Source organism: Oncorhynchus kisutch, linkage group LG11 (genome assembly GCF_002021735.2).
Source record: "Oncorhynchus kisutch isolate 150728-3 linkage group LG11, Okis_V2, whole genome shotgun sequence".
In the NCBI taxonomy this organism is placed as follows: domain Eukaryota; kingdom Metazoa; phylum Chordata; class Actinopteri; order Salmoniformes; family Salmonidae; genus Oncorhynchus; species Oncorhynchus kisutch.
In genome coordinates, this window is record NC_034184.2 from 13383763 (window position 1) to 13408047 (window position 24285).

Genomic DNA, 24285 nt, shown 5'->3' on the forward strand with positions numbered 1-24285 from the left:
AGCATAACCATGTGTAGGCATAAGGTGGACTCAGTGTCAGAACATTTGGAACTCAGTTATGTTTCAAATTCAGATTCAAAGCTAGATGGAATGGGTAAGTGGTTGCAATTGATCAATGACCCATGCTGTTCATTTGGCAGTGAGGGTAGGAATAGAGGGGAGCCGTAAGCATCATGCCGTCAGCCTCGTGCAGTATTGTTAGGTTTAGCACACCTAGTCATAACAGATGGACACACTCACCTGTTTACTCAGATACAGAACACACCAATGCCTGGCTATTGTCTAAATGTGATCTCAGCTGAGTTTCACCAAAACAGCTCACCTTGTAGATCATCCTGTCAAACATTATGTCCGGCTATGGCCCTATTTCCCACGCCCCCCCCCCCCCCCCCCCCCCCCGTTACCTGCACAAACATCTCATTCATCAATATGCCAAGTCAAGAGGACAGACCATTAGGTTTACTTAGTTCTGTGTGTATATTTCAGCTTGTGTGTGTGTGTGTGTGTGTGGTGTGCGTGCGTTTGTACGTCCATTCAAGCATGTGTCTAGGGGTGTGTGTGTGAGTGCGTCAGTACATGCATTGTTATCATGGACCTGGGGCAGGAGGTCCTTATCTATTAAGGTAAATGCTTAATAGCAGGTTTAAAGTCTAAGTCTGGTTACTGACCAGCAATCTGATCACATGTTTCTGATGGGCTCTGTATGTACAGTTGAAGTCAGAAGTTTACATACATCTTAAACTCAGTTTTTCACAATTCCTGACATTTAATCCTAGTAAATATTCCCTGTCTTAGATCAATTAGGATCACCACTATATTTTAAGAACGTGAAATGTCAGAATAAGGGTAGAGAATGATTTACTTCAGCTTTTATTTCTTTCATTACATTCTCAGTGGGTCAGAAGTGTACATACACTCAATTAGTATTTCGTAGAATTGTATTTAAATTGTTTAACTTGGGTCAAACATTTCAGGTAGCCTTCCACAAGTTTCCCACAATAAATTGGGTGAATTTTGGCCCATTCATCCTGACAGAGCTGGTGTACATGAGTCAGGTTTGTAGGCCTCCTTGCTCGCACACACTTTTTCAGTTCTGCCCACACATTTTCTATAGGATTGAGGTCAGGGCTTTGTGATGGCCACTCCAATACCTTGACTTTGTTGTCCTTAAGCCATTTTGCCACAACTTTGGAAGTATGCTTGGGGTCATTGTGCATTTGGAAGACCCATTTGCAAAGCTTTAACTTCCTGACTGATGTCTTGAGATGTTGCTTCAATATATCCACATAATTTTTCTTCCTCATGATGCCATCTATTTTGTGAAGTGCACCAGTCCCTCCTGCAGCAAAAAGCACCCCCATCACATGATGCTGCCACCCCCGTGCTTCACGGTTGGGATGGTGTTCTTCGGCTTGCAAGCTTCCCCCTTTTCCCCACAAACATAATGATGGTCATTATGGCCAAACAGTTCTATTTTTGTTTCATCAGACCAGGGGACATTTCTCCCAAAACTATGATCGTTGTCCCCATGTGCGGGTCTTGGCTGATTTCTTTTGACTTTCCCATGATGTCAAGCAAAGAGGCACTGAGTTTGAAGGTAGGCCTTGAAATACATCCATTGGAACACCTCCAATTGACTCAAATGATGTCAATTAGCCTATCAGAAGCTTCTAAAGCCATGACATCATTTTCTGGAATTTTCCAAGCTGTTTAAAGGCACAGTCAAATTAGTGTATGTAACCTTCTGACCCGCTGGAATTGTGATACACTGAATTATAAATTAAATAATCTGTCTGTAAACAATTGTTGGAAAAATGTATTGTGTCATGCACAAAGTAGATGTCCTAACCGACTTGCCAAAACTATAGTTTGTTAACAAGAAGTTTGTGGAGTGGTTGAAAAACAAGTTTGAATGATTCCAACCTAAGTGTATGTTAACTTCAGACTTCAACTGTATGTATTTAATTATTTAATTATTTAATATATTTTCTTTTTGATGCTGGCTTGGAGGATAGTTGGCAGTCTGGAGGATAGATTAGACAGAAGCAAAGTTGACATCCTCATAAAAAATAACTGGAAAGATTTAGATCTATACCATGTTTTAAACCGAAGCAGTGTCCTCATGGCTTATCTATCTTGGATTTACAGTGCCAAAAAGTGGATCGTCCAAAATACTGTATGATGCATGACATCAGGGGTTAAAACAGGTCAGGTTTAACCATTACTTCACCCCCACTTAAAAGAGCTTGAGAGTTCACCTGTTTTGTGAAGTACTGTGTTGTGTATACCTTTGAATTTCTCAGAAATTGGTTGAGGATTACTTGTCCTTGTCTGCCCTCTAATAGACTATCAATATTACATACCATTGTAATAAGCAATATTTTAATTGCTAATAAACTTTTTTTGACCACAAGTTAACTTATTAATGCAAATAATCAACAAATGTTCACACAGGTATGTGAATAATACAGTAGGAATGACAAGCCGCTGTCCCAATGATTCAACAGAAAAAGTGCTATTGAACACAGTGAAACTTCAGTTTCCCAACAGAAAAAGAGCGTTATGTAGTACACTAGCTACTATATCTTTTTGTCGCAATCAAACATGTAATTAAACATGCATAGAACCCTAATTATGTTTACAAAAGGCTAAAACAAGGACACTGCATGATGAAGGTATGAGACTATTGACAACAGCGTATGTCCATTTAAAAAAAAAAAAGCTGTGTCTGTTAATCTGGATAGCATTGGTTTTAATGATAAAAAATGGGGTTTGAACCACATATAGTAATCATCAGTAACTCTGTTACAAAGATGAACAAATGGTCATTGGTCAACATTAGACTGAAGGAGTAGGTGTTACCAGGGCAGTATCATCAGAGTGAATTGTGTAATGGGTTAGACCAGGTATATATTGGCACAAAAACACACATTTATAAATAATCTGATCAACAACATCTACCTCACCTGTCATAACAAATGGAAAATAAATAAGTCAATCAATCAATTAAAAGTATGAATAAAAACAATACAATTTAGGAAGATTTGATGCTCTGTTTCACGTTTTCCCTACAACAGTGATTTATTAAACTTACTCGACTCCTGCTATTTAAAATTATCTTAAATAAACCATCAACCTTTAATCTTAAATCAAAGTTAACCTTGATATTCATTCATTCACATTCCAACTGAAACCTACGTAAAAACCATCTTAAGCCTTATACCACATTCCAACTGAAACCTACATAAAAACCATCTTAAGCCTTATACCACATTCCAACTGAAACCTACATAAAAACCATCTTAAGCCTTATACCACATTCCAACTGAAACCTACATAAAAACCATCTTAAGCCTTATACCACATTCCAACTGAAACCTACATAAAAACCATCTTAAGCCTTATACCACATTCCAACCCCTTTACTTATTCACTCCTTCCTCTGCTCCCCTTGCCCCTTTATCTCTCTAGGCTCCTTCCTTCCCTGCCTTCTCTCCCTACCCTGGACTCCACTTCTCCCTCTTCCCTCCCCTTTACCTCTCTAGGCTCCTTCCTTCCCTGCCTTCTCTCCCTACCCTGGACTCCACTTCTCCCTCTTCCCTCCCCTTTACCTCTCTAGGCTCCTTCCTTCCCTGCCTTCTCTCCCTACCCTGGACTCCACTTCTCCCTCTTCCCTTCCCTTTACCTATCCAGGCTCCTTCCTACCTTCCCTCCCCAACCCCACCCTACACTCTTCCCCACACCGCCTCTCTGAAGGTGCAGGTGGAGGTCTAGGAGCTGATGATCTGTCCAGACCAGGTCTCATGCTTGGTTCCTGGGGCCAGGTGGGTGATGATCACCTCCACCGCCTGCATCTTCTGGTTCTTGGGGGGGATGGAACAGACTTTGTACGTGACCTCGTCGCCTTCCATCGGAACATATTCTCCATCGATACTAACGAGGGAGATCATTTTTATGAGAGACTGCAGACCTCTCTAGGTCTCGGACATTCTAGGTTCAATTATAATCTACAGCAAAACACTTTAGGACTGACAATTATAATCTACACCAAAACACTTTAGGACTGACAAGTGTTATACCGCTATGCGCTGTACATAATATCAGATATTATAATCACAATATACCTTATTGCTTTATCATACAATTATAATCTTAATGCTTCAGAACCACTCACTCAGAGATGTGTACAAAGATATCCTCTCCACCGTTGGAGGGCTTTATAAAGCCATGACCCTGGCACCTGTAGAAGGTCCTGCACACGCCCTTATACACTGGGCCTGATCTGGCCCGCACCGTCCTGAGACACACAGCAGAAAAACAACACACATTAACCCCTGCAGACTATTCTCAGGCCTCCCTAACATTATCCCCTGCAGGCTATTCTCAGGCCTCCCTAACATTAACCCCTGCAGAATATTCTCAGGCCTCCATAACATTAACCCCTGCAGACTATTCTCAGGCCTCCCTAACATTATCCCCTGCAGACTATTCTCAGGCCTCCCTAACATTATCCCCTGCAGACTATTCTCAGGCCTCCCTAACATTAACCCCTGCAGACTATTCTCAGGCCTCCCTTACATTAACCCCTGCTGACTATTCTCAGGCCTCCCTAACAGTATCCCCTGCAGGCTATTCTCAGGCCTCCCTAACATTAACCCCTACAGGCTATTCTCAGGCCTCCCTAACATTAACCCCAGCTGACTATTCTCAGGCCTCCCTAACATTAACCCCTGCAGGCTATTCTCAGGCCTCCCTAACATTAACCCCTGCTGACTATTCTCAGGCCTCCCTAACATTAACCCCTGCAGAATATTCTCAGGCCTCCCTAACATTAACCCCTGCAGAGTATTCTCAGGGCTTGCATCCAAAATGGCTCCTTAATCCCCAATAGTGACCAGGTCACCCTCAAGGTCATGCACACACACACACAATCACATACACTACTACTTATACCACCACAGATTATTACTACTCACGCTGAGTATGTGCGGGTGCGTTTGGTGGGCAGAGGGCTGGGTAGCTCGCCTGGCATCAAGGGGGGTTTCCTCTCCCTTTCCCACACCCGACTTCCCTGCCTGAGGAAGGGGAAGGACAGGGAGAGGGGAGTACGGGGGGAGCTCAGAGGCTGTGGTGGATCGGAGGGGGATGAGGGGTCGGAATCAGCCATCTCTGTGGTGGTCCCCCTGGGGGTGTGAAGCTTCGTGGGAGAAGCTGCCTCAGTCTCGAGTGGGACACAGCTTGGGAGACAGGCCTAGACTGCCAGCATGATAAGGGTGATGTTGGTGTGTCAGTGGTGGTGGTGGTGATGTGTCGGTGGTGGTGGAGGTGGTGGTGGTGGAGGTGGTGGTGGTGGTGATGTGTCGGTGGTGGTGGAGGTGGTGCTGGTAGTGGAGGTGGTAGTATTACTGTTAGGATGCGTCTGGAAAGCGGGACAATGGAGGAGCTTGGAGGTTTCCTTGAAAGAGAGGAAGAGAGAAAGAAAAAAAGTGTAAGAAATAGAGAGATAAATATATGAATAAATCCTCAAAGACTGCAAAACAAGGAGGGACGACAACACAACAACACACTCAGTGAAATAACAATAACACAGTGATTTGGTTTGAAGCACCAACACTGACCTCAATGTTTTCAAAATATCTGTCTATATAACCCAGCCTCGCCGAGTAGAGCCTTAGCTCCAATATTGAATACATTATTATAATACCAACCCCACTATTCACATAGAGCTGGGTAGCATTACGTTACTGCTCTTATACTGTATTTTGTATTCAGACGTCAAACCCTTTAAACAGACTGAGGCAGCGCAACCAGCAGATTCTTTGACTGAAGAATCCCTAGACAATTTCAAATTATTTAGCCATTGGGAGCATTGTTGTGTCATTTTGAGACTTATTACCATAGCCCTCCCCTCTTAGAGTCTGCCTGCTGATGTCTGTCAGTGCTCTCTATGTAAAAGATGAGTGAAATGTGTAGCAGACCACATCCCTAGGGCTTCTCCATCTTTCTATGTGACAAGTGGCACCATCTAAATATGGCTGCCTGCATGGTGGAGTAGAGTCTGCCCCATTATTGACTGGAGGGTCAGGGTGGAGACAGGGTGGATACCAGGGTTTAGAGAGGAGGGTTTAGTGTGGTAGAGATCAATAATGATCCAATAACAAGGAATGGGCATCCTTTATAGTTTATTGGTAAGAGGAGGTGTTCTGTTTTATCCCAAAACTAATTTAAGGGAAAGGGATTAATCAAATGTCCCCCATCCATGTGTCAAAGAAAGATGGCAGGTTTTATTCTGATGACAACATCACATAGGCTGGTGCAATGTTGACTTGAAGGTGTACACATATCTGTCACAATTTGGCACAGAAAAAAGACACAGTTCGAAAACTATTATTGACTTGAATTATTAGCTACTAAATGACACATCATGATATATTGATAACAACTACCTTAATATAACAATAAAGTGTATCTAATCGTATGTGTCTCATTAGGAACATTTAATATATTCTCGCTTGTAAAAGTAGTGAGAGTGACTGTAAACCTATCAAAGAGATAATGGGATTATAGGCAGTACGCTGATATTTGGGTCGTTTTGGAGCACTGGAAACCCCAGGGCGGACCAGAGTGGCTTCAACTAGACAGAAAGGCTGTCCCAACTAGCCTTGCGCCTCCCAAAATCAGAAGGGCACTGTGGCTGCTTGTCATTAGCATCATCAGCATGGGACACACGTAAATATTCAGTACACTACACACACAGACAGTGACACTCACGACGCTGCTCTTTTCCTTTCTGGACACCTTTAATTTGTCTAATCCTTTTTAATTTGTCAAATAGCGGTTTCAAATATAATGTTGTCTAGATTCTCACTCGCTCCCAAAATGAATCCCACTGGCATCTTGATTCCAGAACATTCTCATGTGTAGCATACCAGCTGAGACAACAGGAGAATACATTGATCACTCAAAAAAAAAAAAAAAAAATGTAAAGGCTAGTCTACTCATCATAAAATATTCATCAAGATAACAGTTTACATAGAATACAAATATTTAACCCGGGTGGTAAATTGTATATAAATAGGACCGATAAGAAAATATATAGCCTAAAGCGCACTATCAAACTAAAGGCTATTGATTTATCGAGCTCTTACCGTAAAATGTCAAGCTGTTTTCGGTCAAACGTGCAGATGTCTTGACTCTTAACGGTTATATAACGATAATTATATAATTAAATAAAAAATAAACCTGCACAGACATGTGGAGAGAATACCTATTGCTTGTGGCTGGCTGGCTGCGCGGCACAAGCTGGTCTGTCTGGATGATTAGGGAGCAAAATGAAAAGGGTACAGGGGTTCCTGTGCCGACAAAATGAAAACTGCAGGTGCGTTTATGTTTTGTATATTGTAATAGGCCAGGCGGCTATAAATTCCTAGTAGTCCTAATCATAGAAGAAGTGGGCTAACAATTGTGAACATCGGTGAGCTCTGATCAAATAAATATTGTTAAAAAATAACATCAAACTGTATGAGAGCAGTCAGATAAGATGCTGATATAGTCACTGTGAGTGAAAAAATATAACATGATAGGTCTAAGAGACCATAAGGACTTCTAGGACTAATTAATTTTGCATTCGGTCTTCAACGAGGCCCGGACGGAGGGCCGCTCTGACAATGTGTTCTATTTCCTCGCCATCAAAATCTGCCAAAAAAATTGCCCTCTATCCATCGGTTTTTAAATGTTCGGTTCTCCCTGACTGTCTAGCTTTTGTTATGGTGATTATTAGCGAGCTGGAGACAGTAAAAAAAAAACTGTGTAATGTAGGTCCATTATCATTTCTACAGTTTCGATTTTGTTTTTGTGTTCCCAGAACACATATTTTATGTTCTTTAAATGTTTCATTGGGTTGTGGCAAATGTTCCTAAGGTTCCCAGAATGTTTCATTAGGTTGTGGGAACAGTCTGGTGGGAACATTGTGGAGACATCACAAAATATATGTTCCCAAAATAAAAAGAAACTGTGCCGATGATTATGCAATGTTTATTTTAGGGTACAAAAAACCTTCACCTGATGTTACAAGAACGTTCCCACAACACATTTAGTCAGTTCTTAAAAGGTTCCCAGAATGTTTCATTAGGTTGTGGGAACATTGGGTCAAGGACAGAGAGGCAGGTGTTACCCAGACTATTATTCTAGGCCCACTACAGGGTGATATAGACACTGCATTTTAATTTTATACATAGGACATTTGACCAGCATTTAATCATACAAACATATGGACATATACAACAAAAAGGTCAAATGAAACACAGCTTATTTGCAGTCTTTCCAGCTTCAATTTGAAGTGATTGTGCTACTGTAGCTGTGAACAACGGCGTTCTGATGAGAGAGCACATTCTCTATGCCAGGTGAAATCGCACTTTATTAGCTCATTGTTATGGATGTATCCAAATAAATGTCACTAGAAAAGAGCTTAAACAATTGCAAACGCAGTTACTTTGCTGTTATTCTGGCTGAACTTTTTGACGTGACTAAGTTAGCCGTAGTTGCCTAGCTAGCAAGCAAGGGATAAGAATGTTGCAAGGGATAAGAACGATGCTTCGACTTCGTTTCAGGCCTAATTACCTGTGCCAAACACCAGCTTCTCGGGCATTATCACGTAATTGTATACTCAGTGTGTTCGAGGAATGTTCTTGCAACATCAGGCAAAAGTTTTATACAAACATTCTATAATCATCAGCATGACTGGGCAGTTTTGGTGTTATGAAAACATTTGCCGCAACCTAACGAATGTTCAGGGAACTTTTGCAGAACGAATGTTGGTTTGCTGGGTTCTCGCTCAACCCCACACACAAATGAACAAAGGAAAACTCCAGACAACACAACTTAACCCACAGAAGCAGTGGTCTATATTCATTGAAATGTCAGTTTATTTTACAACCCACCGTGACTGAATAACACTAATTTATTCAACATCAGAGAAAAAAAACTGGAAAACCAAAAATATTTAAATATACATGATCCAGACACATTCAATACTGTAGACAGGAGGGGAGTGGTGATGGTATACAATGGAGATTATTACAAAGCAGAACACACCACAACAGACTCAGAAAGTTGCTGCCCTTGGTCACAATTTTAATGCTGTTGGAGTCAATGTTTCAATGTGGTTAATAACTTTACAGAAATTCATACAAAATGTGTAATTCATTGTTGAAATGTTTCTAGGCAGAGTTAGCTAGTGTGTTTGAGAGTTCCCATTCACTGCCAAGCAATGGGAGTTGTGCAGTGGTTTCTAACCTTTTTCGGTTACTGTACCACCAACTGAATCTCTCTCTGCCTGGAGTACCCCTGGTTGGGAACTACTGGTCCAGCAGTATCTAGCTTTGACACAGGGGTTCACTTCTGTGATAAAGACACAATGAAAAACACATAAGGGCCAGGAATTTTTCCCTGACCAGGACAAACTCTGCACCCTAACATAACAACACCCCCCCCAAAAGAAAAGGAAAGGCACTCAAAAATACACAGGACAGCACGAAAGAGTCTGGTAGTCCAAATAACACATTTCTCCAGAGGAGACCGAAATAAAAAAACAAGCAAAACACCACTTTAATGCACATCCAAGCTTTTAGAGGAAAAATAGGTAAGTAATCACTCTAAAATATTGGAAGCTTTGACCAGTGTGGTAATATTCAGTAAGATTCAAAAGCACAGGGGTGTTATGGAGATTGGCTGTTGTTACGAAGAGTTAACGCATACACACTAATTAATATATAGACAACACATACATACACAGATGTCCGTTTGCTGTGTGTTAACCAGTCTCGGTGTATTCTAGTCTTTGAGACTACAAGAAAATGAACAGCAGCTTACAGGGTGTGGATGGAGCTGAAAGGACAAAGCAAACACTCCATCACACAATCACTAAAGCAGATATCTCATGCAGCCTGTGACAGATACAGTGTTAGACTCAGAGACCAGGTGAGCGACTACAGTTTGGATGGACTGTTTGAACAGCTGTGATAACTGGAGGAGCTGCAGTTGGCAGTGTGTTAGGTTACCGTTCCACTCAAAGAAGAACGTGTTGGTGTGTGTCTCAAAAGCGGTAAGTCTTCCTTTGTAAACAGTATCTGAGTCTACGACACTACCTTAAACTGTACAGTAGTACTGGTCTGTGTCTACGCACTCCTGTCGTCTGTACTGCGAGGTTAAACATGTCTCTTACATATGAGAAGTTGTTGGACTCTCTACGGTGTGGGCAGCGGATGACACATGCAGTGGTTGATGATTGGACCGGAAGCTTCATATAATCTGAGGGGGTGTGGCTTTTATTCTTTACCATGGCCATGTCTCAATACTCTTTAAATAGTTTCCTCTCCTCCTTTCCCTACTTATCGCTGATTGGTTAAATGGAGCAGATAGTCATTAAAATGTACCTTCAGATCAGGGTAACGAACATAAGGAGAGGAGGAAAGGAAGCCGTTCAAGATTGAAACACATCCCATGTCTTTAAACACTGAAAACCTGCCCCCATCTCTGCCTAACCAGTGTCCCCCATCTTCTCCACGCCTCCCCCTGTATCCGTAGATCTCCCTCTCCAGTTACTGGAGCTCCTTCATTCTGTTGAGGGCGGAGCCGGCCTGGAACCACTCGATCTGTGTCTCGTTGAAGGTGTGGTTCAGCTGGAAGTCATCTTTGCTGCCGTCACTGTGGTTCACTACTGCAGACAGGGGCTGGAGGGGGCAGCAACACAAAGACAGACATACATGGTGAACCTTATCTGGAAACAAACTTCAAGCCTAAACACTGGAGCTGGCTGGTTCGGATCTTGTCTAATTTAGACCATGATTAGTTAAATCAGATGTGATCATGATGGGCTGAAACTAAAGCCTACAGATTGGCATTTACACCACTCACCTTTCCTGGGGTGAAGTTTGCGAGTCCTTTGATGGAGATCTTGTCGTCTGGTCGGATCTTGTCGTAGTCAGCAGGGATCTGGAAGGTCAGGGGCAGCATACCCTGTTTCTTCAGATTAGTCTCTGCAGATAGAAGAAAGAAAAAAGGTTAGCTTCAGGAAAGCAAACTGGTGAGGATCCCCCCAAAAATTTAACTTTTTCCCCAGTACAGAAACACAAATTCATTGTGAAGTGCAAGAAAATCCATTTGCCAGTTCAGAGAATAATTAAGTTAATCTGAATACTCCTAACTTCCCAACTCACAAGACAGAAAAATTGTGTCAATTGCTCCCCAATTGGTAGTTACAGTCTTGTCCCATCGCTGCAACTCCCGTACGGACTCGGGAGAGGCGAAGGTCGAAAGCCGTGTGTCCTCCAAAACACAACCCAGCCAGCCCGCACTGCGTTTTGACACAATGCCCGCTTAATCCAGAAGCCAGCCACACCAATGTGACGGAGGAAACACCGTACACCTGGCGACCATGCACTGCGCCTGGCACGCCACAGGAGTCGCTAGTGCATGATGGGACAAGGACATCCCTGCCTGACAAACTCTCCCCTAACCTGGACAGCGCTGGGCCAATTGAGAGTCGCACCATGGATCTCCCGGTCGCGGCCAGCTGCAACAGAGCCTAGACTCGATCCAGGATCTCTAGTGGCACAGCTAGCACTGCGATAGTGCCTTCGACCACTGTGCCACTCAGGAGGCCTAGGAGCTTAAAGGTTTATCATGACATGAAATTATAATGTCTCCACCAACAGGAAGACATAGGGAACTATAAAATCTTTGTTGCCAAATTAGTTTTCTCCTTCAGGTTCTCAAAACAAAACACAAAAAAAGGTAGAAAAACTAAATTGGATGTTCTAAGTCCACAACAATGTTTAAACCACAAAGGGAGACATTTTGAGGTCTGGGGATGGGAGAGTCTACAAAACAAAAGCCCACCAGATTCATAATGATATCATTCTGCCAGATAGGCCTACTTTGTAGTCAAAGTTTAATTGAGAAGGTTCTGGAAAAGCCTTTTTAGGCATGCCAACTGCTTACACATCATACGGTACCAGTCAAAAGTTTGGACACACCGACTCATTCAAGGGTTTCTTTATTTTTACTATTGTATACATTATAGAATAATAGTGAAGACATCACAACTATGAAATATCACATATGGAATCACATAGTAACCAAAAGTGTTAAACAAATCAAAATATATTTAATATTCTTCAGATTAGCCACCCTTTGACTTGATGACAGCTTTGCACACTCTAGGCAGTCGCTCAACCAGAATGCATTTCAATTTACAGGTGTGCCTTGTTAAAAGTGAATTTGTGGAATTTCTTTCCTTCTTGATGGTTTGAGCTAATCAGTTGTGTTGTGACAAGGAAGGGGGGTATACAGAAGATAGCCCTCTTTGGTAAAAGACCAAGTCCATATTATGGCAAGAACAGCTCAAATAAGCAAAGAGAAATGACAGTCCATCACTACTTTAAGACATGAACTTTGAACGTTTCTTCAAGTGCAGTCACAAAAACCATCAAGCTTCTATGAGGAAACTGGCTATCATGAGGACCACCACAGGAAAGGAAGACCCAGAGTTACCTCTGTAGCAGAGGATAAGTTCAGAGTTACCAGTCTCAGAAATTGCAACCCAAATAAATGCGTCAGAGTTCAAGTAACAGACACATCAACTGTTCAGAGGAGACTGCCTTCATGGTTGAATTGCTGCAAAGAAACCACTACTAGGACACCAATAAGAAGAGACTTGCTTGGGCCAAGAAACACATTAGACAAGTGGAAAGCTGTCCTTTGGTCTGGTGAGTCCAAATTTGAGATTTTTGGTTCCAACCGCTGTGTCTTTGTGAGTAGGTGAACAGATGATCTCTGCATGTGTGGTTCCCACTGTGAAGCATGGAGGAGGTGGTGTGATGGTGCTTTACTGGTGACACTGTAATTTAGAATTCAAGGCACATTTAACCAGCATGGCTACCACAGAATTCTGTAGCGACTATCATTTGTTTTTCAACAGGACAATGTCCCAAAACACCTGTTTGACCAAGGAGTGTGATGGCACTGCATCAGACCTCAACCCAATTGACCCGACCTCAACCCAATTGAGATGGTTTGGGATGATTTGGACTGCAGAGTGAAGGAAAAGCAGGCAAAAAGTGCTCAGCATATGTGAGAACTCCTTCAAGAGAGTTGGAAAAGCATTCCTCATGAAGCTGGTTGAGAGAATGCCAAGAGTGTGAAAGCTGTCATCAAGGCAAAGGGTGCTACTTTGAAGAAACTCATATTTTGATTTGTTTAACACTTTTTTGGTTACTACATGCTTCCACGTGTTATTTCAGTTTTGATGTCTTCACTCTTATTATACAATGTAAAAAAATAGTACAAATAAAGAAAAATCCTTGAATGAGTAGGTGTCCAAACTTTTGACTGGTACTGTAGGTGCAAATAAACAGGCATTACTTCAGAAAGGAGCATGTTATGATAAACGGTACAATTAATGTTCCATACATCTAACTTTCTGTGCCCAGAGTCAATGATTTCGATACGAGACACGCCCCCTCCCCTTCGGATCTACACGATTCACTTGGATGGTCTATTTTGAGATCAAACCGGTGAATATCGCCAAAAAGCAATGACTTTGCATCCCTGTATTTAGGTGGATTTTGGGAAGGAAGCAATGTACACTGCTCAAAAAAATTAAGGGAACACTTAAACAACAATGTAACTCCAAGTCAATCACACTTCTGTGAAATCAAACTGTCCACTTAGGAAGCAACACTGATTGACAATACATTTCACATGCTGTTGTGCAAATGGAATAGACAACAGGTGGAAATTATAGGCAATTAGCAAGACACCCCCAATAAAGGAGTGGTTCTGCAGGTGGGGACCACAGACCACTTCAGTTCCTATGCTTCCTGGCTGATGTTTTGGTCACTTTTGAATGCTGGCGGTGCTTTCACTCTAGTGGTAGCATGAGACGGAGTCTACAACACACACAAGTGGCTCAGGTAGTGCAGCTCATCCAGGATGGCACATCAATGCGAGCTGTGGCAAGAAGGTTTGCTGTGTCTGTCAGCGGTGTCCAGAGCATGGAGGCGCTACCAGGAGACAGGCCAGTACATCAGGAGACGTGGAGGAGGCCGTAGGAGGGCAACAAGCCAGCAGCAGGACCGCTACATCCGCCTTTGTGCAAGGAGGAGCACTGCCAGAGCCCTGCAAAATGACCTCCAGCAGGCCACAAATGTGCTTGTATCTGCTCAAATGGTCAGAAACAGACTCCATGAGGGTGGTATGAGGGCCCGACATCCACAGGTGGGGGTTGTGCTTACAGCCCAACACCGTGCAGGACGTTTGGCATTTGCCAGAGAACACCAAGATTGGCAACTTCGCCACTGGCGCCCTGTGCTCTTCACCGATGAAAGCAGGTTCACACTGAGCACGTGACAGCCGTGACAGAGTCTGGAGACGCCGTGGAGAACGTTCTGCTGCCTGCAACATCCTCCAGCATGACCGGTTTGGCAGTGGGTCAGTCATGGTGTGGGTGGCATTTCTTTGGGGGGCCGCACAGCCCTCAGTGTGCTCGCCAGAGGTAGCCTGACTGCCATGAGATCCGCGATGAGATCCTCAGACCCCTTGTGAGACCATATGCTGGTGCGGTTGGCCCTGGGTTCCTCCTAATGCAAGACAATGCTAGACCTCATGTGGCTGGAGTGTGTCAGCAGTTCCTGCAAGAGGAAGGCATTGATGCTATGGACTGGCCCGCCCGTTCCCCAGACCTGAATCCAATTGAGCACATCTGGGACTTCATGTCTCGCTCCATCTACCAACACCACGTTGCATCACAGACTGTTCAGGAGTTGGCGGATGCTTTAGTCCAGGTCTGGGAGGAGATCCCTCAGGAGACCATCCGCCACCTCATCAGGAGCATGCCCAGGCGTTGTAGGGAGGTCATACAGGCACGTGGAGGCCACACACACTACTGAGCCTCATTTAGACTTGTTTTAAGGACATTACATCAAATTTGGATCAGCCTGTAGTGTGGTTTTCCACTTTAATTTTGAGTGTGACTCCAAATCCAGACCTCCATGGGTTGATAAATGTGATTTCCATTGATAATTTGTGTGATTTTGTTGTCAGCACATTCAACTATGTAAAGAAAGAAGTATTTAATAAGAATATTTCATTCATTCAGATCTAGGGTGTGTTATTTTAGTGCTTCCTTTATTTTTTGAGCAGTGTAGTTGCAATGTTCTAAAGGCGTGCACACATACACAACACATACGGTCCCTTTTGGCCTTTAATGTTACCGTGGATCCTGGCGAAGCTTTTGACGATAATGCATCTTCCTCCCAGGTGTCTGGGCTCCAGGGCGGCATGCTCTCTGCTGGATCCCTCACCGTAGTTGTCATCTCCCACAACCACCCACGACAGACCGTTGGCCTGGGAGAGATCAAACACATCAGGGAAACTATTAACCCTCCTGTTGTGTTCCGGTCAAATTGGACCGATGTTCTCTCTGAAAAATGTAGTTCAATTAATCTGATTGTCATAAGGTTCCATGACTTTGTTCACGCAGGGCATCTGAACACACAAAATGTAGGATTTTCATTTTTAAAAAAAAGAGTTTTAAAATGATTTATCTTTTGTACACCTGTGGTGTTCCTGGTCAAAAATGACCGGTCATAAGAAATCAATGGGTGAGACTACATTTAGTGTATAAAATTGAGTTCAGGCACATGCCCATTCATCAGATGGACACACTTCCTCTCCCAGACCCCCACATGCATGTGTGTTTGAGCACACACACACTCAGATTAAATAGATTGGCTTCCATGGCAACCACACGTTGGCATTCTCACAAATAATTGCAACATAGTTTTAATAATATATAGAACTTTTGTCGCAGCTCAGGTATATAAAGATTTTAAGGCCTTGCTCACAATTCATTCTGTGGCAGCACAATGACCAAACGATATACTGTATGTGAGGCTCTTGATCATATCTTTGATCATGACACTGGTGAGGAGAGTCCTTGTTAAACTTTGACACAAAACAGTCTGTGATAAATAGCACAATATATTTAATCTGAGTATTTGTTATAGTCAAAATAATCCATAAATTACACTTTTTTAACTCAAAAACAAGTTGTATGAGCTCAGGTCAATGAGGCCTACAGGCCATAAATAGAAGTTCAAAACTTGTAATGTTGTAAAGAACTTAAGTTGATAAAAAGATCTAACACAACATTAGGTGATAATATACGTATTATTATGGATTTATAATCAGCTAAGGAGCGGAAACACAGAATGAATTAACATTAAACAAACACAACAGGAGGATGGAAGTCACTCATTGCTATTTCCTACACTGATGGCCAAATGTTTATGGGTATTCTGTGTCTATGAAAGGCGCACAGCATCCTTTCAAAAGGGAAATTTAAATCAAAATTTTTTTGCCCTAATTTCATGGTATCCAGTTACAGTCTTGTCCCATCGCTCTCTCCCGAGTCCGTACGGGAGTTGCAAAGGTCGAGAGCCATGCATTCTCCATGCATCCACACTACTTTTTGACACAATGCCACGCTTAACCTGGAGGAAACACAATACCCCTGTCGACCATGCGCCCGCCACAGGAGTCGCTAGAGCGCGATGGGACAAGGATGTCCCTGCCAGCCAAACCCTCCCCTAACCCGGGCGACGCTATGCCATGGGTCTCCCGGTCGCGACAGAGCTTGGACTCAAACCAGGATCTCTAATGGCACAGCTAGCACTGCGATGTGCCTTACACCACTGTGTCACTCACTTTTTTATTTTATTTTCAATTTTACCCCTTTTTCGTGGTATCCAATTGTTTTAGTAGCTACTATCTTGTCTCATCATTACAACTCCCATACGGGCTCGAAGGTTGAAAGTCATGCGTCCTCCGATACACAACCCAACCAAGCTGCACTGCTTCTTAACACAGCGTGCATCCAACCCGGAAGCCAGCCGCACCAATGTGTCGGTGGAAACACCGTGCACCTGGCAACTTTGGTTAGCGCGCACTGCGTTCAGCCCGTCACAGGAGTCGCTGGTGCGCGATGAGACAAGGACATCCCTACCGGCCAAGCCCTCCTTAACCCGGGCGATGCTAGATCAATTGTGCGTCGCCCCACGGACCTCCCGGTCGCAGACAGTTACGACAGAGCCTGGGCGCGAACCCAGAGTCTCTGATGGCACAGCGCCCTTAACCACTGCACCACCCGGGAGGCCCCCGAGGGTACACTTTTTAATCTCAAGTGAGGATGTTGTTTGAGCCAGGGGTCAAGGTTCATCATCCTGAGAGCTAACCTTGTAATGGCGGGCGACGTCAGGAACACCGCCATACTCTCCCGTCAGCTGGTTCTTGATCTTGTTGATGCCATCGTTCTCTATGTTGACTGCTCCGATCAGCATGTTGTTAGAGATGTTGTCAAGGTGACCACGGAACTTTAGCCAGGGGCCGGCAGCACTGATGTGGTCTGTGGTGCACTTCCCCTTCACCTGGATGGACAGAGAGAGCGAGCATGGTGGGATGCAAGAAAGAGTACGTTTGACCAGAAATATATTTTTAAATCAGAAAGATATGCAACTTTGCACCCTCCTGAACAGACCCTAGTTTTCCCCCTTTGACCCCTGACCTTGATGAGGACTTGTAGGTCCTCCAGATCTCCGCCCGCCCACTTGTCAAAGGGCTCCAGCAGCTGCAGCCGGGTGCTAGTGGGGCTGACGTCCACCCTCAGCTTGGATCCACCCTCTGCAGGGGGGTGCTGGTAGGTGTCCTGACCAGGGTCAAAGTCCAACTTGGGCAGCTCGTCTGCGCTGGGAGGCTCCAGCTTGAACTTCTCTCCGTTGGCGGCAGTGAGGTAGTCAACCTCAGGGTTGAAATCCAGGGTTCCTGCTATTGCCAGGGCTGTGACGATCTGGATGAGGAGAGGACAAAGTAGTTGGTGGTGTGTAGTGTTTACCGGTGAGAGCAAGTGTACAATATCTATCATGGGAGTGAGTGAGAACAGTATGAAGGCGAATCAGCAAAGAAGCAGTGTGTGTGTCAAGGTATCTATTAGCCGGTAATAAAAAATAAAAAAATTAATACAACAGGACAACGGCCCTAACTGGCGCCGGCCAGAAAAAAAGAAACACATTACAAAATAATGCTTTTTAGCCTATTCATTGATGGAAATACAAATAACATGTAATGCTTATCGATCTATAGGTTGCATGATTTTGTGGAATTAAATTGGCTCGTGTCTATTTTTGTTAGTGGTTGTGTTTATCACACGCGCACAGCATAAAGATTTTTTTTATTTATTTCACCTTTATTTAACCAGGTAGGCTAGTTGAGAATAAGTTCTCATTTGCAACTGCAACCTGGCCAAGATAAAGCAAAACAGTGTGACAGACAACACAGATTTATACATGGAATAAACAAGCGTACAGTCAATGACACAATAAACAAGTCAATGACACAGCAGAAAAAAGAAAGTCTATATACAGTGTGTGCAAAAGGCATGAGGAGGTAGGCAATAAATAGGCCATTGGAGCGAATAATTACAATTTAGCAGATTAACAGTTGTCTTTTTTTACTCATTTTGGCTGAGGAAAAGTACATATTGGAATTTGGTAAGAAGGATGCACACTCTTCCGTCCTCGAGTTCGATGTTCTGTTAAGAGGAATAACCCTAATCTTAATGTGATTTCTGTCATCCTGAGCACCATGAATTGATGCCCTAATCAGGTTACGCTCCCAATGTATGTGTCTGGTAAATTTCTCAAATGTCCGGTAAATTAAAATGCTGCCAATCAAATGTCCAGTGCCACATTTCCTTAACGGAAACCCTGGTGTTTGTGTATTCAGTCTTAACAGTACCTCAGGGGAGGCGACGAAGGCGTGTGTGGCTGGGTTGGCATCATTCCTAGCGGTGAAGTTCCTGTTGTAAGATGTGACGATGGTGTTTTTCTCTCCTTTCTTCACATCACGCCTGAACAGAAACAACAACTTACCACGGTCCCAAATAGCACCCTACTCCATATATAGTGCACTACTTTTGACCAGCGCCCTTGGGCCATGGTCAAAAGCACTGCTCTACATATGGAATAGGGTGCCATTTGATACACAGGCAATATCTTAAGACACTTTTAATAGAAGACTTTCAACTTCAAAATGAATGTTAACAGAATGAACATGAATGAGGTGATAATATACGTATTATTAAGTCAACTGACTATTACCTATCCCACTGTCCAATGCAGGGTCCACATGCGTTGGCCAGGACCATTCCACCAACATCACCGAGGATCTTGGACTACAGAACAACATACATACATCTTCAGTCAGGAGGAGCTAGCAGTAGGCCAGTCAGGAGGAGCCCAGGACACAGCAGTATCCTCCTGCTGAGGATCTCAACATCCAGAGCTCCAATTTACAAACCCCCTACTTGCGATGCCCTTAAAATAGAGAGCAGAGCTGGGCCAATGTTAACATCCTTGATACTTAGGAGGATGTCGACAATATTTTACAACTGTTATCCTGTTGCCCTGATTTGTTGGGTGGAGAGATCAGCACCCCAGACACCCCTGCAGTTCGAACCCTGGTCATATCCCCTTCCCATCTACTGGTACCAGGGACTCACATATCCGTCTCTCTCGATGGTGGCACGGATCTGTTCAGACCCGGGGGTGATGGTAAATGCGGCCTTGCACTTCAGCCCTTTGTCCAAGGCCTGTTTGGCCACGGAGGCAGAGCGGCCCATGTCCTCATAACTGGAGTTGGTGCAGCTGCCAATCAGACCTGAGGGGAGGGGACAGATTAAGCAGCCACCCACTGCATGTCTACTTTCTCATATTGAATAGAACAGCTATACATCTGTGTATAAGGCTAAAGACAGAAAGTATATATAGTAATATCACAGTTATAGCCAATTAATATTAAGGTCTGAACAGAGACACATGGTGGTGAGACGCAGTGGCCAGCTGTGAGGTCAAAAAGATCTGAAGACTGCACTGACCTACTTTGACCTCCAGGGGCCAGCCATTCTTCACTGCCGTGGCCCCAATGTCTGCCATGGGGTGAGCCAGGTCGGGGGTGAAGGGCCCGTTGATGTGGGGCTTCAGCTAGGAAGGACAGAGAAAGATAGCACGGGTCAGGTTGGATGTGTGTGTGTGTATGTGAGAGAGAAAGAGCAGGGGAGGGGACTCACCTCATCCAGGTTGATCTCGACAATCGAGTCATATTCACAGCCCGGGTCTGGAACCAGCAGGTCAGCATAATCGTCAGCCAGGGAAGCAATGTCTGAGAGGGGTGGGAGGGCAACGGGGTCGGATAAATGGATCAAGCATCTCTTATAAAGAAATGACAAACCTTCCCGTAGGGTGCCTTCTGGGATGCAGTCCCAGAACTTCACACAAACATATTCAGCACATCACCTGACAGATCATTGCACATCACGCAATGATGGACTGACCTCCGCGGCCAGTCTTCTCCAGGTAGGTCTTCATGCGGTGGTTGTAGGGGAACACAGAGGTGGTGGCTCCAATCTCAGCCCCCATGTTGCAGATTGTGGCCATTCCTAAAACACACAATATGCTGGGGGTTTCTATGGGCATTCCTACAAACACAAAATGTCCTACAATGTTGCTTGATAGTGAACACTGTCGATTGATGATTGTGCTCCTCACACCATAAATAGAAAAACAGAAGTACATTAGACCAAAGAGCAGCGGTGGTCAGCTGGTCACCATCCTAGTTAGATAATGACAGTAATACAGTGTGCAGTAGACCTGTGCAGGAGATGGAATCCACCCCAGGTCCGTGGTACTCCACAATGGCTCCAGTACCCCCTTTCACGGTCAGAATCCCAGCCACCTTCAGGATCACGTCCTTGGGGGACGTCCACCCTGACAGCTTACCTGTCAGTTTCACCCCAATCACCTGACAGGAGGAGAACATGGTTTAGTGAGGTTTATGTAGTATCATACTGTACTACATTACTGGGACTGGGGAAAAATAAGTGTGTTCAATATAAACTGGGAATCCCACTTACCTTTGGACATTTGAGCTCCCAGGGGATGCCAGCCATGACATCAACAGCATCAGCCCCTCCCACTCCAATGCAGATGGAGCCCAGTCCACCACCATTGGGTGTGTGAGAGTCTGTGCCAATCAGCAACACCCCTGGGTAGGCATAGTTCTCCAGGATTATCTGAATGGGTGAGATATAAGAGTCAGTTATGGCACTTACCACTGTAAACAGATAGCTCTGCTCTTCATTATAAAAAGGTGCAATATCTTATGTGAATAAATAATGAAATTCATATCAACATTTTTAGGAACTTAATTCTATAAAGACAGCTTATCTATTATCAAGTGAGTGCACTGCCAGCAATTAACACCAGGGAAACATGAGGCTTCAGTGTCATATTCAGAGTAGCCTTGTTACAGTACCTGATGGATGATGCCAGAGCCTGGTTTCCAGAATCCCACTCCATATTTGGCTCCAGCACTGGCCAGGAAGTTATACACCTCTGCATTAATGTCCTAAGGACCAAGAGAAAAGGCCAAATATTATTATGGGTACATTATTCCCTATTCCTGTATCCAGCCACCAGGACTGACGACCTGGTCCTGGGGCTCCCGAGTCGCGCAGCGGTCTAAGGCACTGCATCTCAGTGCTAGAAGCGTCACCACAGACACCCTGGTTCAAATCCAGGCTGTATCACAACCGGACGTAATTGGGAGTCCCATAGGGCGGAGCACAATTGGCCCAGCTTCATCCGGGTTTGGCCGGTGTAGGCCGTCATTGTAAATAAGAGTTTGTTCTTAACTGACTTGCCTAGTTAAATAATATATTTTTTTTTTTATCCATCCCCTGCTCAGGCCTTCCCTGACCTTTCACCTTTGCTCTCGCTAGGTCCTTGGCTCCGCCGATCTGGGCCTCGATCAGATGATCACAGTGGATAGTGGAGGGCACAGCCACACAAGGCAGGCCACTGCTAATGAACTGCAGCATGGCCATCTGGGCCGTGGCATCCTGCATGGCCACGCGGTCCGGCCGCAGACGTAGGTACGTATGCCCCCTGGCGATGTCCTGCCCCACAGGGTCATCCAGATGGCCGTAGACGATCTTCTCAGAGAGAGTGAGGGGACGGTTGAGTCTGGAAGGGAGGAAGGCAGAGAAGGTGCTAAGTTAATATAAAGGCCAAGTGCTACAAATAGCTTTAATTGTAAAGCTGACACTGAACAGAAAAAAAACTTGGGTTACAGTCCCATCATTGCCCTTGCAAGACAATGAAGTTGGCTAAGTCAGAAACAGACTGGCACCCTGGCCTGTTGGCCATCTCACTATAAGCATGGAATGAAACAGGGACACATGCTGATGTAAATGGTGGAGGGGTAAACTGACCTTTTGCGCACAATGTTGACGTTCTCATTGAGCTTCTCATAGCTGACGTAGTTGCTGGGCTCAAAGCGGCTCATTGAAACTTTGGCCTTGGCATTGAAGGCTGCAGACACATGCAGACGCCGCACACCCTGGCCCAGGGCAAGCTGACAACAGAGTTAATTCAACATGAACAAAAAACAACAACATGTACATCAAAATAATTTGGGCCTAGATTTAGATAAGTCTTTGATTGCAGTACTGTAGCCCACCCTGGATGACAAAGAGCACCTGCATCAGCAACAAGACAATAAATAAAGCATGAAGAGTGGGTTTATTACAGGAAGTTATGCACAAGCGTGTGTACAGAGTGCAGTATGTGAATGGGACTGTCCAATATATTTTTGTCTTTTAGCAGGCGGCAGACACGCTTATCCAGAGCGACTTCCAGTTAGTGCATTCATCTTATGATAGCTAGGTGGGGCAACCAAAAATCACAGTAAGTACATTTTTCCTCAATAAAGCAGTCATCAGCAAAGTCAGAGTTATTAACAGAAAAAAGTATAGTACGAATGTCAGTAAAAACAGACAGATTTTCTTGTTGAGCACATAAAGAATGATTCTAACGCAAGGTGAAACAGATTATAAATATAAAATATTTCGAAAATTATTATCAAGAAAATTATCTGGCAAATTCAAATGTTTAGTCAATAATCAGCCCTAAATGGGTCCTTCAATGAAAATCCCTGACTACAACAGCATACATCATTGAAATTGTATTTTGCCTTTCCGTGTCTACAAGGAGGTGCTGTCACTCAAAGGTATGGGGAGGAAACCATATTAGGAACAGCAAACACCTATAAAATATCTATAACATATCAAAATAGAAGTAAAAAGAGCCGACGAAGTTTAGCATAAGGCCAATCACTCCCTTTGGGCTTTGAGATAAAAAAATGAAAAAACAGTTAAGACTCGTATGACAAACTGTTTCAATGACACCTCTATGGGGGACACTATTCTAGCGGTGTTGTTTTGGTCACTGGCCAGACTGCGTCGTGAATGCCAGCGCCCTGTGTGGTTGCTATGTACCCTAACCTTGCGTTAACCTTGCAATCAATAAACGTGTCCTCGGTTGAAATAACATAGAGAGCGATAATATCTTAAAGTTGAGCATATTCATCAAACTGTACACAATACAAGTGTCTTTAAATAGCCATATCTGTGTGTCAATGACAAACTTGAGCTCCTTGACGAAGCTAGCTAGCGAGCTTCGTGGTAACCCAGGACACGATGACCTGGGTCAGTGGCCGACAAGAATTTGATCGTACTCTCTCAAACAAACATATCTATACATAAGATTCACAAACAATGTGCTTTCACTTGTATTTAAGAGTGAATTCTCACACATCGATGGCGCATAAATTCAATTAAACTAGTGAAAAACTGTCGCTTACCTGGAGCCGAGCAACGGTAAGACAGTAGGTCGCCATTTTGTTCACTGACAAAGATGTGTCGAGCAGAGGTGACGTCAGATTTCGCAGCTGTCAAAGTCGCGTGTCTTTGCAGGAAAATAGAACGGACGTGTAAAGTTGTTTTAGAAATAGAGATGTTATAGATCCTACTCGAATTTTTAATTCGGAGATGTATATAGAATATACTGTTCTTAACTAATATGCGATATGACTGCCACAAATGAAACCCTGAAATGTCTAATCTAATATGTTGTTAATAATGTAGCTAAAATGACCACGGGATGAATTCTGTGCGTTTCATATGTAATATTCACTCCTTGAATTTAGCTGGATTAATTCACTGACATGTCCATAGAAATAGTAATAACTAACGTGAAATAAACAAAAATGACATGATCCGAAAAACAAACTAAACTTAAATTAAATACAAAGTTCAAATGTCACGTGTTTCTG

General features: G+C 43.8%; 2 protein-coding genes across 2 annotated transcripts; both read right to left on the reverse strand.

Annotated features, from left to right (window-relative positions):
• Nucleotides 1–2735: 2735 nt before the first annotated feature.
• Nucleotides 2736–7332, reverse strand: LOC109887680 (cold shock domain-containing protein C2-like). Its single transcript, XM_031835325.1, has 4 exons — nt 7149–7332; nt 4977–5455; nt 4175–4297; nt 2736–3933 (listed from the first exon to the last, which is right to left on the reverse strand). The coding sequence occupies exons 2-4, from the start codon at nt 5165–5167 to the stop codon at nt 3771–3773; spliced, it is 477 nt and encodes a 158-aa protein (XP_031691185.1). The 5' UTR covers nt 5168–5455; nt 7149–7332; the 3' UTR covers nt 2736–3770.
• Nucleotides 7333–8880: 1548 nt separating this feature from the next.
• LOC109899993 (aconitate hydratase, mitochondrial-like) lies at nt 8881–24284 on the reverse strand. The gene is made up of 17 exons (XM_020495688.2): nt 23815–24284; nt 22385–22527; nt 21878–22136; nt 21427–21519; nt 21026–21184; nt 20763–20913; nt 20447–20551; nt 20183–20274; nt 19991–20096; nt 19616–19773; nt 19215–19288; nt 18853–18964; nt 17624–17905; nt 17295–17486; nt 15273–15405; nt 10915–11036; nt 8881–10730 (listed from the first exon to the last, which is right to left on the reverse strand). The coding sequence occupies exons 1-17, from the start codon at nt 23848–23850 to the stop codon at nt 10599–10601; spliced, it is 2349 nt and encodes a 782-aa protein (XP_020351277.1). The 5' UTR covers nt 23851–24284; the 3' UTR covers nt 8881–10598.
• Between the last annotated feature and the right edge of the window lies 1 nt (nt 24285).

Coding starts and splice junctions, on each gene's coding strand:
- LOC109899993 (XM_020495688.2), bottom strand. CDS start 23,850: ATGGCGACCTACTGTCTTACCGTTGCTCGGCTCCAG. Junction 19,774..19,990: donor GCCCCTGGAGGTCAAAGTAG/GTCAGTGCAGTC, acceptor CCCTCCCCTCAG/GTCTGATTGGCAGCTGCACC. Junction 17,487..17,623: donor ACCTACAAGTCCTCATCAAG/GTCAGGGGTCAA, acceptor CTGTCCATCCAG/GTGAAGGGGAAGTGCACCAC.
- LOC109887680 (XM_031835325.1), bottom strand. CDS start 5,167: ATGGCTGATTCCGACCCCTCATCCCCCTCCGATCCACCACAGCCTCTG. Junction 4,298..4,976: donor CGCACCCGCACATACTCAGC/GTGAGTAGTAAT, acceptor TGTGTGTCTCAG/GACGGTGCGGGCCAGATCAG. Junction 3,934..4,174: donor ATCTTTGTACACATCTCTGA/GTGAGTGGTTCT, acceptor CTCCCTCGTTAG/TATCGATGGAGAATATGTTC.